The sequence below is a fragment of the Ambystoma mexicanum genome, chromosome 3q, assembly GCF_040938575.1.
Source record: "Ambystoma mexicanum isolate Mex_15411 chromosome 3q, UKY_AmexF1_1, whole genome shotgun sequence".
NCBI lineage: Eukaryota > Metazoa > Chordata > Amphibia > Caudata > Ambystomatidae > Ambystoma > Ambystoma mexicanum.
The window spans coordinates 766,105,926-766,126,901 of record NC_090926.1 but is presented as its reverse complement, the minus strand read 5'-3'; the positions used below and the strand labels follow the sequence as shown (position 1 = coordinate 766,126,901).

Genomic DNA, 20,976 nt, shown 5'->3' with positions numbered 1-20,976 from the left:
TTTGAACATTTGTTACTCTGAATCTCTGTGCAAGTCCCCTACAGCTCATATTGACCCCTCTCGAGATAAACCTGGCTACTCAACCACACTACCAACCTGTGTAGTACAGACCGATACCAAAGGTTGGGCTCCTGTTGCCAGGAGGTCAGGGTTGTTGTAGTGCACTCAAAGGCTACTGCATACAATCTTGCTTAACAGGCATGCTCCCATTTGCCTCTGTGCACCGCGTCTAATGGCACATCTCCATGCTCGCCTGGTCGACGTTCGCTGGGTTTCCTTCTTGCAGGATGGCGCTCTACATGTTGTTTTCCTTGTGCTATTTTGTATTGCCTTTGACCAATCAAGTGCGGTGAGAGACTAGACTGTTCACTCTGATTCTCTGGAGTGATCTTCATACTTCTGGTCGTCTTCTTTGTTACAGTACTTGCATTGGACCTATATGGAAAGCCAATTGTGTTCTCTGGTGCCTTGGTCAGGTCTAACATATTACGTTGGCTGACTTTACTATAACAGATATTGGCGCTAGTTGGAAACGGGGAAGGATAGTCTAGTAAGGGGAAAGAGGGACAGTACAAAAGCAGAGTTCTACCGCATTCTCGGGATGATCGTCTTTAACCCCATAAGGGGCTTCCTTCCCCATGTGATTCTCCCCTTGTGTATGACCCCCATGGGGACTATTGTACTGTGGACGCATAGCCATTGTCCCATGGTAAAGGTCTTCCCCTAGGGGAGAAAGGACGACATCAACGATTTGTCACAAATGTTAAGCCACAGTAACCCGACAGAGTTCAGTAGGCTGGAGTGCAGCGATTTATAAGGCAGACATTTTGCCGTCAGTGATCAGTATGGGGTTGCATAATTAGGGTCTGCTTTTGATGCTAATTTGTACTTGGCGTAATTGTGTTGCTTAGAGTATTGTAATACCAGGACATGCATGGCAGCAATGCTATGATACTGGGCATTTGATGATGTGAAGGTGCGACAAATATCTGTTGATCCATGGCTGCTCCTAATGTACTTGACCTCCACTGTTCTCTCCTATCAGGTCCTTGTCATGGAGCTGAATGATGACGACTCCCAGCATGTGGTCGAACACACAGTGGTGGATCTTCTGCAGGACCAAGAAGGATATCGGTGGAAAGGTCATGAGAAGCTAAAGATACGTGAGGAGCCAGTGCACTTCTCCCCTGGTTTCCAGCCCTTTGCTATGGTGCAGTGCCAGCCACCTGCAGTGGTAACTGCTCTAGCTCTGCACTCTGAATGGAAGCTTGTTGCTTTTGGTACCAGTCATGGATTTGGGCTATACGATCACCAACAGAAGCGCCAGGTCTTTGTGAAGTAAGTTATTGAAGTCACTGAGAAGCAGACAGTCTGTAAGTGAGAGGAGTCATATGTCTTTACATAGCTTGAAAAACATAGGAGTAGGCACTCTGCTTTCAGCTTTTGGGTAAGAAGCAAAGGAAGGGAACCTGTAGGAAAGAAGAGAAGGCACCCTGATCTCAGCTTGGAAGAAACTGTTTTAGGGATCCTACATTCAGCCAGTAGGAGAGGGGAGCATGCAATCTGTAACTGCCTTCTGCAGAGAGGATTGGGCAGCATCTCTTGTGCTTACCCTAAGAAAAGGGGATCAGGTTGACTGCCTCAAGTGTGTGAAATTTAAGAAAACCGCTTTGATGTATGAAAATGTATCTACACCTAATATTGAGTTTTGATGTTAGGGCAACCCAAGAGTGCAGTGTAAAAAATGCAAGTAACAGAAAAAAGGCCTTGTATCATGGCCAAAAGGATCTTCTTCACCTTAACAATTGGTTCCCACTATTTGTATTTGCCCGCTTTGTTGTAGAGTATTTTCAAATCCCCTGGTGAGGGCTTATAAAGAGCCACCTGTAGTGATAAGTAGGACTTTTCACCAGGATACACCTGACTCACATTAGTAGTGTGTCTGAGCAGTCTGGCTCGATTCTCAGGGGGGGTGGGGGGTATAATATTGCCAAACCTAATTTGTGGGAAAATGTAAGGAAAAGTGGGACATTTTTAGCTCAAAATGGTGCCTGCGGTTCTCAGAAAATGTTTGGGAAAAGTAATTAATAAAATGTGGACATGATTTTATTATGTACTTTAAAGAGCTCAGGCTCAGGTTTTCCTTTGGAAAATGTTCCACATCCCCTCCCCACCTCACTTACTTCAGGAACTAAAAACCACCAGCACTTGAAAAATACTTAGTCATGTACCACTTTCCTCAAACAAAAGCCTCTTCTTGCTTGTTGGCGTTTTCACAGTCTACCTGCATGGATGTGGATTGCTACAGCATGGACTATCTGTTAGGCTTTTGTTTGTTTTCGTTAATGAAATGTGCTCATGCAATGTCCCTGCATTTATTATGCATGCACCACGTGAAAAATGCTTTTGCGGGCACTAGGTTAGTCCTTGATTGCTTGTCATTAAAGGAATGTATTCAGACCAGCCCAATGTACAATGTCACAATGACATTCAGAAGTATAATTACAAAGCCTTATATTTTGCATAACCGCATACAGATTAATTGTAATTTTCTGTCAACAGCAGCGCTCTATTTTCAAGGTTACATGAGAATATCAAAAAATGTGTCATGGGCGCACCTCTATGAGTCCGAACACGGCAAAATTGGCCTGTTCTATTGGATGGTACCCAGTCTAGAGTCTGCAGCAACAAGTATGGCTGCAAACTCTCGAGTGGGTACCTTCCCAAAGAACAGGTCAATGGGCCATGTTCGTTCTCACAGAGGGGCGCCTATGACTACATTTTGATTACATGAGAATATATTTCTTATATTGTCATGTTCATATAGTACAACAATTAATTGTATTGTAGTTGACGTTTATATAGTGTCTTTTAGCATTATTATAGTCTCAGTGAGCTAGCAGTGGTAACGCCCTATGTGATCGAAGTCCAAAATGTGGGAAATCAGAGTTGGATTAGAATGCATGCACACATTTGGGCACAATAAGACTTAGGAGGGCTGCCCGGGCTCTGGTAAAAAGCAACCCACGAGGTCAGGCATGTGAATGGGTGCTGGGGAAGTCAGGAGAAAGCATGAGTGCAATAGACCCGTTATGTGGCCAGCTGGCCTGAATTGTACATAGATCTTTGCTGCATACTCATGGCAGAGGTGTTGAGGCGTAGTCTGGTGTAAGTAGGCAGAAACAATTATGTGACCAGCAAGAAAAAAATTTATCGTAGTCATTGCTGTATTCCGATGAGTGTGGTTATGTGAAGGCATCATGAAGTAAGACACAGACAACAGATTCAACGTTCTCAATAAATGGTTTATTTTTCTTAAATGTGAGGATGGAGTAAGTCCTAACTTGCCCTATGCTACGGTGAGATTTCCCTACCTACAGAAAACTAAGGATAGTCTGTGTCAGTAAGTTCAACTCAAGTCTGTGTCCAAAACCTATTCTTGACCTCGCACCTAAATATATACAATGTGTAGGGATGTCAGCAGCAAAAGAAATAGTTTAAAATAAAGTTCTGAGCTTCTTCTAGCTCCTGGCTTATACTCTGCTTCCCCTTCCCCAAGTTCAGAACAGCTCCAAAAGCCTCGGGGTTCCCTTCCCCAAAAGGTCTGCTCTTCCAGCTTCAAAACCTGAGGCATAGAGTGGTGTAAGTAGGCGGAAATCAGTTAAACTCTCCTGGCTTTCAAACGGTTCCAATTCAATTCCTTTAGCCATCCAGACTTTTCAATAGTTCATATGGGTTGCTCTCTTTCTCATGCAATTCAGCAACCATTGCACAATACAAGCTTCTTTTTATTTGCTTTCCTTGGCTCTTTCCAAGTAGAGGTCACCCGGTCTAGGCGTAGTTGTCGGACCAAACGGTCCACCCATCACAGATCACACAACCGATAACCCTAGGCACTTGGTTATGCTTTTGCATTCTTCAGGTTTTCGCCACAACAAATTTCCTCTCTCTATACCTGTGTCGTTGGCCAACATTTATTTCAGATTCTCCTTGGCAGTGAGCTTAGGGCTCTCTAGGAACGTGCATGCAATGGATGAGTTCACAGAATAACTGAGTCCAAATAACCAAACCAACTCAGGAAGATGGTAAAGTACCGTTTTATTAACAGTTATCTAAAACGGGGAGTTACAATGAACATCAACGGACGTACGCTCGATTTCTCTCAACAATCTTTTCATAAAAACAAGATTATATACTCAAAATACATCAGAGGTGACATCATGTATACATTATATAGGAACTAGGAGTGTGATTGGTTGCCCACTGTCAGGTGGAAAATACATGCCTACCTCTAAAACATGTCATCTTCAGAACCATTAAGTAGACTGTTTGTAATTGGTTTTCAAACTAGAAGGTCCTTTGTTATATGGACCTCTACAATTGGTTGGCACGCTTTTGCCATGTCTGCAACATTCGGTTCACTTAGCAGCATGTAAGCCCAGAACCAGGTGCAAGGAGGTAGGCCTGACTCTACCTCCCTACCCAATTAGTCCAGCATCTCGTCACCCAAGCCTTCTGCCCTGAAAATTGTCTTTGGCCTTGCAAAGTGTCCTTGTCTCTGGGAATACATGGGAGTGCGGGCACTCACTATCGTTGTTCTAGGACTCCAAGTTGAACTCTATTTTCATCCTTGGCTCACATCACAGGAGACTACGATTTGGTCCATTTTGCAGCTTTATAAATGTCTTAAATTAATTGAACTTGGCACTTTTGTCGTTCTTTCTTTGCACCTTAACACGGGATGATTCATCCTTTGTATGTTCGCTCCTTTCCAGAATAGATGGCTCGCAATGCAGGTCCACGATTTCAGCTTATTCTTGCTGCGACACAATTCTCTTTCCTCTTCATTGGTCTTGGTCTACCTTGCGTTTCAGCGTCTGCACAATGAACGCTTGATTTTCTGCAGCACTTTGTGCACGTGTAATCTTCTTTTTCATATTAAAAAGGTTCACTTGACTCTTTACTTCGTCCTTAGTGTAAGATCCATACATCCTCATCAGCCAATATTGTGAGACGTCGTTCATACTCTTTTATGACGTCATAGACTTCTTTCTTTCCTCCCTCAGATTGTCATCTCTTTGGGGATACATTCGATAGGGTTGTCTCAATGGGTACCTTCTTTCAAATATACGCTGTGATATTGGCACAAATTCTGGTGTCAAACACTGTACTGTCTCAGGCTTCCAACATATAGGAGGGCAGGATTTCCTGCAGAGGCATGCAACGTCTCCTCTACAGCCGTCTCTTGGCTTTGCCACAACATGTATTTCATACAACTCACTTTGTGATGTTTATCCTTTTCCACCACCTTGCTTTCACATGCTTTCACATGCTTGCACTTCCTTTCACTTTATTCATAAGCGTTTACCACTTGCTTTTGGTCTTGTACTCTTTTCACTTATGCTCATCATATCTTTCAATTCATTAATGCTTCTTGCACTCTCAAAGGTATTTATACCACTTTGCAGCTTGTTCAGCATTCGAAAACCTTTGTTTTCATCCTCTATAGTAATTGTAATAGTGTTCAGTTCGTCCGGCATTGCCTGCTTCCAACCCCCGGAGCGCCCCGGCATGAGTGTGTCCTTCCTTACACTCAATGGTATACTGCCGCTCCAATGGGTGTCTTGGTTCTGCTTCTCAACACTCTGTCTTTTCCTTGCAGGAGCCACATCGAGCAGCGCTTGCCATCCGGTTCTGCAGCGTGCAGATCTGCTCTTCTACAGTGGAAGCTACTAGCGTCCTGCAGTGATCAGAAGGCTTCTGTGTCCCACAGCTCCTGCTGTGGACACTGGGCAATGAGGACAGCAAGCGTCTCGACTCTCACGGCCAGCTTTGGCCCTGGCGTCTCTCTCGCACACTCCTGCTCAGCACGGCATTCCTCTCCAGCCTGCTCTGCTTCTGCAAGCCATGTTCCTCTCTCCCAGCCTTGACTCTCTTATTTTAAACACCTGAGACTTGTTAACTTGTTGCAGGTGCAAGTCCTTTACTTCAATTGCCTGGCCTTAGTTAAGCCTATTAGCTGGACATACCTGGCTGTTGTAGTGAAACTCCACCAAAGCCCTCTTACGTATTGGTACCAAAGTGGTGTGAATGAATGGAAATGTGCATTACTCCCAGTTGTTTCTTCCTAGTCTTAAAATAAAATGGCTGTGAGGCAATCTGGATGGAAGAAAGGGGCAGAGACTGATAATAGCCTACAAAGGCAGGGATAATCTAGGGTTCATTTTGACGAGGGAAAAGGGGGATACCATATCTCATCACTCCCCAAGTTCCCTCCACCCAGGTGATCCTCCCTCGCATATCCACCCCCAGGGCCAGGATCCAAGAGCGATGTCCTTTCCCTGGCCACCTGAGAGGAGGGTTCAGGTGGAGTATATTTGAGGATGTCCTTGGGTTCCTCACAATAGCCATGCCAGCGGCTGGTGTCCACCGGAATGGTGGGTTAATAGGTACCTAGAAACTTGGATAAAGATTTGTTGTAGATGCACCTGTTTGATCTTGTTGTGTCATCCTCTGTCCATTCTTGTGGCTGTGACAAATGGTTAGCAACACAGGCTAGCTTTCCCAAATTACCTGTAGTAGAGCATGGGCTATACTTTCAAGCACTTCCAGGTGGAGAGCATGGCGATCTTCACAAACAGTGTGCGTGCGCTAAACCTTCGCAATTGTTACAAGTACCATGAATGGCCAACCCTAACAGGTCATCCAGGTGCGATACCCGGCCACACCTCACTTCCTCCCAGTGTAATTTAGGGCAACTCTCTAAGTTCGTTGAGGTGAAACACATGAGACTCCCACCTGTCCTGCAGGCGCGAGAAATGGTCAATGCACACAACTCCTCAAAGGACAGACGCCTCAATCTATCCAAGTGCAGCAGGGCTGTATTTCTATGCCAACATCTTAAATTGTGATTTTCTTGTTTTCCTTATACATAACAGGTGCAGTGACTAATCAATCTTGAGATTTCATGGTGTGAACTGGGAGAGTGGGAGCCGGCTATGTTATGGATGTAGTTTAGGTAGTAGGGGCTGTCATGAGACTTAAGTGTGTGTGGATTTAGGATTGGGAGGCAAATAGGTTGGATTACCTGCCCACCATAATCCCCTTGAGAGAGGGGCGTGTGGGAGGGGGTAAATTGCCCTGAAAGGGGTACTATGGCAGGTGGTTAATTAATATTTCCGTAATGCTTCAAGAAAAAATCGAGCCTTGTTCCAAGCCAAAACAAACAGAAGATTGGCCGATCTTCCCATCAAACTTTAGAATTCAGAACATACTGCTGAAAATAACGCATTATCTGGCCAGTCGCCAAATAACCCGTACGCAAGGCAATGCGCCTGCTAGGGATTGTTAGGACAGTTTTTCTGAAGTGCTACCAACTTCATCAAAACCATTCAACTGAGGCAGTACAAGACTCCACTCTTAGTATAAGGCTGTACCACCTGTGTACATGGTAGCGTAAACAGAGCAGCCAGGCTTATTTTAGGAGTGAGAGAGGGCTGTAGAATCAGTACAAATGAAATTGTAATACAAATGGTCCAAAGAAACACTGAAACACTATGTATGTAAAAATAAATGATTTATTTAAATACAAGTAGGCCCAGATAAATCTAGGGGTAAATAAGTACTAACACATTATATCAAATCACAATTATAGAAACCCAACACAACACTCAAAGGTACACAGACCAAAGTATAAACCTTATTTGAAATACCTAACAGTAGTTCTAGGGAAGTCCAAACCTTTCCATACACATTCAGTATAGACCACACCTATGCTTGGGGAGTAAAAACCAATGGTTACTTTCACAATTACATTCAGTAATGCAAGGGCACTAGACCCTACCAGTTGTACAGTGACTCTTAGTACGAATCACATAATCAATCAACTGGACAACATGCTTTTTGTGAATAGTGGAACACTTATTCTAGGTACAGTAAAAACCTATAACTACTTTTGTGATAACACAGTTCTACTCTGTGAGTAAAACCTAAGGATGTAATATTCAATTACTGGTGCTTTTGAGATCAGTGAAACACAGATTGAGATAAGCATTAACTCTGGTAACATATTTTTGGGGTGGCACACAGCTAACTCAAGGTAAGTAAAACCCATATACTTTTTATACCTCAAAAGGAGGCCAGGTTAGATCTTTCCCAGCTATACAAGTAACTGATGTATGACTTATAAGGGAGAGTTAGAACCACAGACTCTGGGTTAGATAGCACAGGGAAAGTAAAACCCAATGTTAAACCTTACTGAATGACTCAGAATTATTCTAGGTAGGCAACAACCTAATACTGACTTATTCTGGACAGGCTAGCAGCAAGTCAGGGGAAGCAAGACCCAGTTGGGGGACAATCATACAATTATCATAACAGGATTTATCTGGTGATACCAACAGTTGGAGGACACTCGTACAATTACCCTGCAGGAATACTCTGGTGAAACCAACACATTACTTTTGGGAAAAGGCACAACCTAATCACAGGAGAGTAATATACCTTCACATCTACTTTCTATTAGAATGGCAAAACAGTTTCTAAGGAAAAAAAGATGTTAACCATACTATTAAGAATAGTGCATCACATGTCCAAGGTAAGTAAGAACTTTTGTAACTGTTCACTCTTAGAGTTACAGTTACCAACCAACTCTTTACAAGTAAGTAACTTTTAAACACTTATTTTCTTTTCCAGGCAGAAGTCCCAATCCCTTAAAAGTCTTTCCTTTATTTTTGGAGCATGAGTGTTCTCAGTGGCAGAAGAGGTGTCACTAGGATCTAGTGACCAACAGGCAGTGTCAGGATAGGTTCTTAAGTAGCAAAGGTCAGAGTTCCTTAGGAAGACTGGGCAAACAGGTGATACTTTACTTCTAGAGTTAGAAGAGGGTCAGGGGCTTCACAGAAGACACCGTAGCAGGATTCTAGCAGTGGGACTGGGTGCACTGGATGAGAGGCCTCCCCATCACAGAAAACGCCCCACAGCTACACAGAAATCCTAAGAGACTTAAGGTAAGTGCATACCCAAGCCAACACAGTACTTCAGCATTGAAGAAGTTTTTGCAGCAGGAGGACTTCAGGGTCTGCAGCCAAATACCGGGCAGTGGATTCCTTGTCATGGTGACTGAAAACAAGACCTCAGAAGGAACTTTGCAGCAGGGATCGATGAAGAAGGCTCTAGGCAAGGTTTTCCTAGCGGCTGAATGCCGTTCTGCGGAGTTGGTGCCTTTTCAAGGAGCACAGAAGAAGACGGAACATCGTGGTTGAATTCTCGTCGTTACAAAGGTCCAGCACTCTGTTGAGGGGCCCTTTCGGTCTCGATTCGTCTCTCTGGAGATCCAGCAGGATGTCCACAAAGTTTCAGTGAGATTCAGAATTTGGAAGACCGTGCACCGCACAATGGCTCGAGGTCCAGGGGTATTGGGGTATTGCAGCAACGCAAGGTCGCAGCGACACGTGGGATGGCTCAAAATGCAAGTCCTCTTGAGTCTAGTGGGTCTCTCCAGGCTCTGGGTCAGGGTCGTCATTTGTGGAGTTCCCAGGTCGATTGGAAGGAAGGGCTACAGAGTAGGCTCTCTGGTTGCTGGAAATCGTTTCTGATGCTTTTCCTTCATCATCCTCTTCGGTTTCTGTTCCAGTGGTCGACTTCTCTTCAGCTTCCAGGTACGCAGTATTTAACGGGAACTACAGCACAACCTCTGCATTCTCTCCCCTCATTTTACAAGAAGGGGCGGTCTGGTTGTCCATTCAGGACAGCCAGTCACCCACTGGGATTTGTCCCCATTCAGGCAAGGAGGAAGACAAAGGGCTGTGAAGTTTTGGACTCCTCCCTCGACTCCTGCCCTCAGACAGACTGGAGCCTGGGCGGGGTTTCCAGGGGACTCCCGAAGAAGATAAAAATCACCAAAAAGAATTTCCCACTCTGGATGTCAGGGGAAGGAACAAGAAAGGACAAGAAACACTAAAATTGCGAAAAAAGAATACTGGGGCCATTTTGGTAAAATCAGTACCCTTAGGTGCCTTTGCTGCAGCTGTGCACACAGCCCGCAGTAAAGGTGCACCAAATTAATACAAGGTTTCACTGCCACCAGCCATTGGAGGTACGCTTGTCCCTGTAACAGAATTGTTACAGTTTTAATGTGAAAGGGGATACATTGTATCTCCCCAGCACTCCACATAAGGTGGGTTGTGCTGGCTTCAGAGAATAAAATGTTAGTTATATAAAATCCTTTCTACCCTTGGGAACTGTAGTTCTCTCAAGGTTAGCAAATGAAAGTTAAAATGGGAGCCCCTAGGGCAACCCAGCAACAACAGGCACTTATTGCCAATAAGTTGTTAAAGAGGATAACTTTAAAAAGACACTATGGAGAGTCAAAAAAATGACACCCATAAAGAGTTCAAAAGCTTCCCACTCACTGAGGTATTAAGGAAAAATATCCCACTATTAAAGCAAAAAAGTTATGGGGTTGACCCAGGTCAAGAAGATTTACCAGTTCTGTGAAAATCTTACCTAACGGGGATGATGGCTTTGTGCATTTATCTGGTTCCACACGCGCAATTGTTTTGCTTTTCAGACTTGTTTAATGACCTCCGCACTTACCCTATTACACGGATTAAAAGTTCTTGGACTCAGGAGGGCAATAATGTACACTTGGACCATTAGTTGGAAAATAATTTGCTCTTTACCGGTCCTTTATTCATATTCTTTTGGCATACATATTGCTACGAGATGAATTCATTGTTATACATGAATACATGGACACAAATAAATACATTGGGTATACATCATGGTTAATGCAGTTGTAGGAGAAAGCTTCATCTCTGCCACAACAGTGCCCAGTCCCAAGTCACGTAGGCAGAGAGATTGCACATCAACCAACAGGGTCTGGAGCAGAGCGTCCTCCCTCTCAGCGAGACTTCAACACCCGGGGGTTCCAATTCTCTGTCTCCTCAGGATACCTCTCTTCTCCAGTATGGGGTCTGGCATGGATCTACATGCTCATGAATATTCCCTGTTGTCCGGCCGGGAATCCTCAGTAAAAGAAAAAACAGTTTCACTTACAAATTGTCTTTGTAAGTGTCCAATGACTGCCCTCTCCCTAAACCCCTTCTCTGGCAGCCATCTTCGGATTTTTACTGCACGTTCAAGTGTTGGGGGTCCTCGTGTTTTGCTCTGTAGAATTTTTCTGCATTTTCAGGTTTTTTCCTTAAAATGTCAACCTTTTGTCAAATCGAGTCTGTGTGCTCTTTCGTGTTTTCAACCGGCAAGCAGGGATCAGTTTGTCAGCATCTTTTGTCGCCCCTCCAGGGCAAGAATCGTCGAGTTTTCATTGAAGAATCCAGAAGGCCATCGGGCCTAAACCACGCTGCAGACCATGTCAAAGGAGGAGGACAGAGGTTCTATCTTCAAGTTCTGCTCCAGCTGCGTATTAGGGAACGGGTTTGTGGAGGACAAACACTCCCAGTGCTTCTACTGTCTTCATCCAGATCACAAAGAAGCGGATTGCAAGATTTGCCTTGGTTTTTCCCAAACGCACCATCAAGGATCGACACAGTAGACTGGCGGCGTGGCTCAACGCCAAGGCCTCTACCCCGTGCGGCAAGCAGGGGAATGCCTCACTCAGGCCGGCTAGCGGGCTTTGTCAGAGAGTGAAAGAAGATCTCCACCGACCGATGGACAGACTCTAGAATTCCAGCAGGAGTGTCCCCGGATACCACCGGTGGCTCGACAGGAGCAGCACATCCCTCAGCTCCTGCAGGAGGTACGGGCCATGCTTAGAAAAGGGGCAACAGAGCGCGTTCCAAAGCGACTCTGGGGCGCCGAAGTTTACTCCAGATACTTCTTAGTAAAAAAGACGACCGGGGGCTGGAGGCCCATTCTCGACCTGCAGCGACTATACAAGTCCCACAAGTCCCAAAAATGCAGGATGATCACGTTGCAGCACATGCTCGGCTAACTGGAGGAAGGGGACTTCCTAACGTCGCTGGATCTAGAGGACGCTTACTTCCACGTCCCCATTCACGAGTAGCATCAGCAGTTCCTGCACTTTGTCATACAGGGGAAGCGCTACTAATTCAAGGCCCTTCCCTTCAGTCTGAAGTCGGCGCTCAGGGTATTTACTCCTAAACCGAAAAAGAAGTTCTCACATCAGTGTCTTCCACCAGAGTATTATTATGCAATACTCCGAAAACATGCAGTAGCATAGGTGCCGGCGTTGGTATGGCCACACGTCGAAATCAAGTTGGAATTATCATGAACATCAGCCAGGCAAAAGTGCGAGATGTTCAAAACCCGACGGGCCAGAAAAACCCACATATTCTCAGGCTGCCTGACAATCGCAGCATAGCCATGCCGCACAAAAGACAAGGATGTTGCAGAAGAGGGCAAAGCATCATGCCCATGGCCACGACATCTCCTCGACAATACAGTTGAATCCGCATCCGGCAACGTGGTCACATGAAGGCTGGCAGTCGTCCTCTAGATCATCTGAGTCAGTTGGACAATGAAGACATTCGCCACATCTTCTCGCATGTCCCCGGACCCTCCTGAACGGACTCCACACAAGAGCACCCATCACAAACAGGGTGTTAGGCAAGGTTTGTATGCAGTACTCTCTGGGACCACTACACACAACTCTGACTACAGGTATAGGAAACCCAACCTTTGGTATAAGCTTGTGCTACACAGTTTTTGTAGCATGTTGAGCAGCCAGGTTTATCTCAAGAGGGGTCAATGTGAGCTGTAGTGGAGTTACACAGAGGTTCAGTTACAAGTATTTAAATAAACTCTTACACCCAAGGTTTACACCCAAGGTTTATTGCATAAACAATTATTAATTTATTTATCAGTCAGTTAGAATACGCCTTCTTCAGAAGGGAGCAATATAATAGTAACATACAAATACACTTCAATATTGTACACTCTTAGTTTCATAAGTCAGTAAAGACCCTTTTTTGCATGGCCCACAGACACAGCCTACTCCCACAGGTGACTTCAATAGCTAGGGTGCTGGGGACATTAATATCTTACTGTTGGCATTTACAATACTCAAAGGCAAAGGTTATTAGAACAACAAGAGACCACAAATATTCTTAAGCAGGCCAATACTTTTGGATCCCTCAAGAAGAGTCCTACAATTCAATAGGCTAAGCCAAAGTCCATGGGCAAAAGTCTTGTATAGGATGAAGCACTTATGGTAAGTAAATGGAAAAGTCTTTGCACAAGTTCTTAGGAGTCTTTGATGAAAAGAAGAATCAAATGTAGGGCCACAAGCTGATAAGACTTGTGAGTTGTAGAAGTTGCCAGCCCTCTACAGTAAGAGGTTAGTTCTCTCAGACTTTTTACAGTACCTTAGAAATGAAGAAATAGATGCAGCTGATGACTTCTGTTCCTGTACAGCTCTGCAGATCTCGCTGTTCCTGGGCCTCAGTCGTGGTGAAAAGAGGGAGGACGTCGGGGGACTCCTGCAATGCACTGGGACGGTCAAAATTCGCAACCAGAAAACTTCACTTTCAGTGGCTGTTCAGTGTTTCAACTCCTCGCATCTACCACAGATAGCAACACTGCGGTTCCTGGCTGTCGAGATGGGCTTTCCTTGCTTCTGGGGTCCCGCACTCTGTTGAGGGGGCTCAGGCTTGGTCAGTCCTGCTTCCTGGGAGTCCGTAGGATCTTCCTGAAGCTCTAGGCCAGCTTAAAAGCAATGCCCACAATCTGGTGTTCCTCTCCCTGGCTATACGGTTTCCAGCAGCAACTCTGTGGAAATTCAACCAGCTCTGAGATGGATGTCCAGGTGGCTTACTTTGGAGTTGATTGGTCCCACAAGCTCGAGGGGAGAAGTCGTTCGTGCATGGGCTTCTCTGTCGATGCAAACTTGGCGTTTCGGCACTGCAGCAGGGCTTCACCGGGCAAACCAACGGTCCAGGAGTTGCAGCAGGCGTCCTATTCAAGTTCTTCTTTGGTTCCTTCGTCCAGTGGTCGACTCTGCCTTCCAAGTCAAAAGACTTGCCTTTTATTCAGTTCTCTCCCATTCATTCCAGCCTAGCTGTCAGTCACCCAGCAGGGTGGCTGTTCTTGCTGGACAGTCAGCCGGCCAATCATCACAGAGTGCATTTGGGTCTCCTAGAAGGCTAAGCACAGGGAGTTTCGGGCACCTCCCTCACTTCCTGCCTACCCCAGACACCCTGGAGCCAGAGGCGGGCTTCACTCGTGATTCCCACCTAAGCAAAATGAACAAAGAGACCAAACCTGGTTTGGCGCGCAGAGTAAATCTCAAGAAGGACCTTTCCACAAAGAAATGTCAAAAAAAGACGACCAGGGCCATTTTGACAAAAATGGCAGCCATGGGTGCTTTACTGTAGCTGCAAACGCAGCCCGCAGTAAATGCACACCATGGTAGTTAAAACGAAACCACTGCCACCAGCCATTCAGTGAGAAAAGGGTAACATAAAAATGTTTACATGAGAAGCTAGACAAAGGGGATACTAAGTAACCCCTTCAGCACCCTATTGTAAGATAGGGGGTGCTGGGTCTAGAAAGTTACAATGGTAAGTAAAGTCAATTTCACTTTACTGCTCTTGGAAACAGGAGTTCATCCAAGAGAAGGTATTTAAACCTTTAGGAAATCTGAAAGGCTTCCCTGTGCCACTGCACTGAAGGTGCTGTGTGACACAATGTAAAAGATGATGCCTATGGAGTTTCAGACTCCACAATCAAAAGAAACAGTGTTCAAAATCACAATAAAATACATGGGAGAGTGGGGAAAAAGGGTCGCACTCTCTTCAGGTTAAAAGAAATCAAGTCCTCAAAATCCAGCAAAGTTGCTGGGGGTTTTTAAGGTGGAGGGAATTTGAACATTTCTGAGAATTCTCCCTAACACTGGGTCTGGGGAAAAATGTGTTTACAAAAAAAACTAATATCAGTGAAGTATATCACTCCTGCAAATAACTTGGCTCCATTTCCTTCTTCCTGTTTCCATTACCAGAACAACTTGATCCTCACCTGCTGCAATTACATCCGCCAGAACCGGTGGACCACTAGGTTTCTCAACCCAAACTTTCGCTCCCGGTACTTTTTTGTCTGATGAGCCAAATCCTTGTCTCCACGTGTAGTTACCACTGTAGGTGGCTCTCCCTTTTTCACCATGGATAACTGACGATAATTACTTGTACCACTCGGTCCCCTTTATGGATTGGCAAAATGTTCTATCCACTATTGATTAAAATTATCTGCATCCATAATCCCTCCCAGTACCTGGATCCCTCTCAAGGCTAACCCAGATCTAGGGGCAATTAATCCCATGTGTTCTGATGAAATGTGTACTCCAATTCCTGTGTCAATAACACTGATTCCTCTTGGTTCAAGTTTGATCTCCCCCATAGCATGCAAGTCCAGCCCTGCAGACTCAGGTGTCGCTCGATAAGGAGCCAGAGCTCCAGGTAACATTTCCCAATATATCAAGGTTTGAAATCCCCTATTTGGTTTCATTTGTAAAGCTGGTGTTAACATTCCTATTGATGGAGTTTCACCATTTGCAATTGGTCTGTTATTCAACACTTGCACCGCATCAGAAATGCGCTCATCCTACCCTTAGGTTACCATCACCAGTCTTTCGCAACTTTTCTTTCAACAAACTGTTCATCCTCTCAATCAATCTCAAAAGCCTAGGTAAGGGACATGAAATAACCATTCAATGTCCTTCTCCTGACAATAATCCTGAATTAGCTTTCCTTTAAAATGTGACCCATTGTCACTTTGAATTTGTAAAGGTCCACTATAGTAGCACACCCACTTGATCTAACAATTTAATGGTATTTAACTGCGTAGCATTTTTGCATGGTAATGCCATCAAGTATCTACAAAATCGTACACGCATATTTACATTGTCTACTGTTAGGGAACATTCTCATTTCTGTGTTAATTCCCTTCAACCTTAGAGACCCCCAGCTCTTTTGCTGGACTTTAGGACTTCATTTTTATCCTGGAGAGAGTGAGACCTTTTTCCCACTCTCTCATGTATTTTTCTTTGATTTGAACCCTGTGTTTCTTTTGGTTTTGGAGTCTGACAAACTTCATAGGCATCATCTATTTTTACGTTGTGACACACATCACCTTCAGTGCAGTGGCACAGAGAAGTCCTTTGGATTTCTGCCAAGGTTTAAATACCTTCTCTTAGATAAACTACTGTTTCCAAGAGTAGTAAAGTGGAATTGACTTTACATACCTTTTTACCTTTGTAGACCCAGCACACAATATCTTACATAGAGTGCTGGAGGGGTTACTTAGTATCCCCTTTGCCTACCTTCTCATGTAATATTTTTGTTACCCAAAGGTGATTGGCTGGCTGGCTGTCCTTGGATGACAGCTAGTTTGCAAATGAATTGGAGAAACTTGTAATAAAGGCGAGGTATTTTGCAAGGAAGGCAGAGTCGACCACTGGACGAAAAAACCGAAGAAGAAGCTTGATGTAACCTCCCAGACCGTTGGTTTGACCGGTGAAGCGATGCGGCATGGCTGTAGCTCTGAATTTCTAATCGACTAGAGAAGCCCTGCAAGGACGACTTCTCCCCTTGGGTTGGTGCGACCAATCAACCCCAAGGCTAACTCGACTTGAACTCCTCTCTCTGCTAGCTGTACTTCTTTGCTGCTGCAGGAACTGAGTGCCAGGTGATGGGAACACCAGAATCAAGTGCATCGCCTTTAAGCCGGACCCGAGCTCCAAGAAGATCCTCTGGACTCCCTTGAAGCCAGCCTAACCAAGCCTGAGCCACATCAACAGAGCGCTGGACCCCAGAAGCAAGGAAAGTCCACGAGGTGTCCAAGAACCGTGGTGGTGCTATATGCGAGTAGCTGAAACCACGAAGTGCCGCTGATCTGAACTGTGCCCCTTGCTGCTGCCGACCTTCGAACCGTAGTGCAGGAGTCCCCAGACGTCCTCCCTCTTGTGCCCACGACTGAGGCCCAGGATCTGCAGGAACTACAACAGGAACAGAAGCCAGCTGGAACCTTTTCTTCAGACTAAAGGTACTGTGAACTAGGGGTACTTCTTGTTGTGTGTAGCATTCTCGCTCTCCGTTGAGACTTGCATTTGCTGCCTTTTGCAGAGTTGCTTGCAGCTTTGCCCTTCACAAGCCTCTCAGCTTGTGACCCAACAGTGATTTCTTTTTACAACAAACTCTCTTTAACATTGTCCAAGACTTCTGTGCTAATCTTCAAGAAGTGCCTCAGATCCCCTAGACTTTACTCAATTGAAATTGGCTGTCCTGGATCCCTGAAGACTCTTCTGACCCTCGGACTTTGTGTTGATCTGTCACTCCAAAAAGTCATACATACCTTACTTGTATAGCTGGTAATGTGTTAACCTATATTTCATTGGGGGATTCTAATGTGCGTACCTGTTGGAGAAACGTGTTAACCATTGTTTTCTTCCGTAACCTTTTCCTTTTTGCCACCACTTCAGTATTACCAATTAAGTGTGAAAAGTGATATATTAATGTTCACAGTGTCCTAGCTATTGAAGTCACTTGAGGGTGTAGGAAGTGTCTGTGTGCCATACCAAAAGGGTATCTACTTACCTTATTGAACTGAAGGAGTAAATTGTTTAAGTATATTTAAGTGTTGCATATTGCTCCCTTCTAAAGAGGACTTATTTTAAAACAAGACTGTTAAATTAATAAATAATTATTTTAATCAAGAAACCTTGAGAATAAGTGTTACTTTAATACTTTTCACTGTGAATCTCTATGTTCCAACCCTACAGCAGACATTGACCCCTCTTGAGATGAGCCTGACTGCTCAACCACTCTACCAACTTGTGTAGTACAGGCCGATGCCAAAGGTTGGGTTAGCTATTGCCAAGAGTACAAGGCTGGTGTAGTCTCCCACAGGGTTACTGCATACAATCTTGCCTAACATCTACTAATTGGCATCGGACCAATGTATTCAATTTGCCAAATTTGGCCAGGTAGTTTGCCTCTTTTGAATGTGCCCTGAATCACATCTGGGATGGATCTCTTTCTGATGCTGGCACACTGGACATTGCAAAATCACTGTTTTCACTACTTCTAAAGGAATACAAATTCCTCGATCTTGTGCCTAGCTGATTTCTCGAAGATGCCCACTTTTCAGGTGTACCCACTTTGTAATCCCTTCCAGATCATCTTCCTCAGACCTCGTGTCCATAGTTGACATCTTTTGTTTGGCCTTCAGCACCATTTCACGATGCCCATTATGCCACTGAATTCCCAGAAAAATGACGGTCTCCACTGGACCTTGTGTTTTAGTCTCATTAATTTCCCATCCCTCTTTTCTCAATCCTGGAATGATTACTTCAAGGTGCATTTGCACGCTGTGCTCATCCTTTCCCTGAATACGTATGTCATCAATATAGTGTGAAATCTGGTATCTTATCCAAATTCTCTGCCACCAGCCGGTGACAAATAGTCTGACTGTGCATGTATCCCTTGGGCAGACGTTGAAACGTATACTGCCTCCCATTCCAAGAAAATGCAAATTGCTCTTGACACTCGTCTGCAGTTGGTACAGTGAAGAAGGCATTGGCCAAATCTATCACTGCGTTCCCAAGTGCCTTCCAATTTCTGTACATTCTCAGTCAAAGTAACGACAAGTGCAGGTACTAACGGAGGAGTGTACTTCTTCAGTTCACGATAATCCAGTCATTCTGTAGCTTCCGTCTGGCTTCTTAAGCTGCCAGACCGGATTGTTCCAAGCCGTAGTTAAAGGACATAATACGCCCCTGCTTCGACAAATCCCTTCATAATATCTAAGATTTCCTTATGCCCCCTGGGAATGCGATATTGCTTCATCGACACACATTTTGTGACCAAAGGAACGCACTGGGGGTGTCTTCAATGTTCCCACAATAAAGTGGGTACCTGTCAATGCACTTACTCCAAACTGATACGTTTTACCTCTGAGTCCTAGAGTAAATCCCTCCATAATATCAAAGCCAATAATATATTCAGGTATGGGAACAATCAACACTTGATATTTATTTCTTTTCAAATGACCAATTTTCAGATCAACTTTTGTTTGGACCGCAGGGGTCCTTTCCCTCCCGGTCCAGCTATGGTAAAATATCTACCATTAAACCTCGAAGGATTAACCTGGATCAATGAGGCCTCCACCCCGTTATCAATCAAAGCTCGAACCTCCTTTGTATTTCCTGATTGTCAAAATAATTTCACATTCACATGAGGCCGTCTGTCTACCTTAATCTGGGCAGACGCTACCAGAGTTTGACCACAATCCTATTCCTATTTTGAATGCGTGTATTTTGTCTCTGTCTACAACATCACACTCGCCACTTTTCGCAAATCGGCATAGGTCGGCTGATATGGTACAGCCATTCCCATGAACTGCTTATCCACCTCCACTTCAGGCGGCGCAGAAGGGGACTTATCCCCCTCTCACTTATTCACAACCTGCCTTTTCACTTGTTTAGACCGCTGTTTCCCTTCAAGCCCTTACTTTTTATATAGCTGGTACATTTCACGGGTTTCAATCCCGTCCATGTCTTCTCGTGGCAACCCATCTTTTAATAGCGCCAAACACATGTATTTCTCGATACACGAGAATCTCTACTGTCAGATCTCTTTCCAGGAATCTGCTTGTCACTACGCCCCTCTCTCTCCCTCTCACAGGGTCTTTCTTCCACTCTATCCCATTCGCCCAGGTCTGCTAACTGTCTGATAGCATTGACTACTTCATCTGTTAATTTACCTGTTATCCCCACCAGCAAAGTCATAATAACATTTTTATAAGCTGGTGGAGCAGTTAAGAATGATTGTATTTCGGGCCGAAACCAATAATGCCACCACCCTCATATGTTCGGGATCATCAATATGGATGGTTTCTTTCATAGCTTGCTCCCTGAGTCTTTGTATTGCCTCTTCTCATCGCTAGGCCAGTCCGACATAATCAGATACTTGCGATTACATACTTGAGCCGCTATCTATAACAAAGGCACTTGCGACTCTCTCCACTGGGCATCAAGAGGCGGCCCTGCACGCAATACCTCCTGAATATGGGTTTCATGAGACTATGGCAGGAACCTTGGAGAGTCGGTTGGATTCACTAGAAGGCCTGTTGCACCTCTGTCAAATACCCTGACCATCCAAGATAACAAAGACTCACCAGCCCTCTGTTTCTATCAATTAATGATTTCCCCAACCTCTTGCCGAGAGTAATCCTCTAATGTTGTCAAATCCACCAGATCACCTCCAGGATTATTCGGATGTGGTCCAGCCTGTCTATGCGTAACCGGTTTAACGATTACTTCCTTCCTATAAGGCTCCGGTTTAGACAGTATCTCCCTGTCTGAACCACTCTCTGAACTAGTGCTATAAAATACATCCCCATCCCATTGGTCTGGATCCCAATCAACCCCTGCAGAAGTAATTACTGTTGCCACTCCCTCTCCTTTTTCGATATTTGTATCAGGCAACTCGTGAAGCAGCTCTTTCGGCCACTGCCTGATATTTGTCTCCCTTATCATGATGCAATTTCATCTGAAGTTACTGAATTAGCGCAATCTTTTTCTCAGCAGCCAACTCTTTTTCCAACCTCAAGACATTTGCCTGCAATTCTACATTCTGTTTATGCATCTTTCGGAACTCATGCAACAAAATCCAACCTCTTCTGCCCAACCCTGAGCACTCCTTTCCCTTCTCTACGAGTACCTGTTGCAAGCAAGCCGTCACCTCGACCAGACTCTCCTCTCCTATACTCGTATTCCAGGTCTCACTCAAACCTGCACCACATGCCCAGCCCAAGTTTGTGCAAGTTTGTCATATGGACTTTTTGTCCACCCTGGAATCATCACTTTGGGACAATCTCTGCCTGCGGAACTTCCCTTTTTCCTAAATAAGGTACTCATGATTTCAATTGATTTTTCAAGTCCCCTATCAAAACCTCAACAACAATAAAACAATATTCACAAATTCAAACAAAAACTCAAGAAAT

General features: G+C 44.7%; 1 protein-coding gene across 3 annotated transcripts in view; it reads left to right on the top strand.

The window, feature by feature from the left end:
- The window catches only part of LLGL2 (LLGL scribble cell polarity complex component 2), a 908,486-nt gene that overhangs the window by 505,542 nt on the left and 381,968 nt on the right, over positions 1-20,976 (top strand). For all 3 annotated transcript variants that reach the window (XM_069654770.1, XM_069654772.1, XM_069654771.1), the window contains exon 15: positions 1,046-1,338. In XM_069654770.1, coding sequence (XP_069510871.1) covers positions 1,046-1,338 — 293 coding nt within the window. The remainder of the gene's footprint in view (positions 1-1,045; positions 1,339-20,976) is intronic.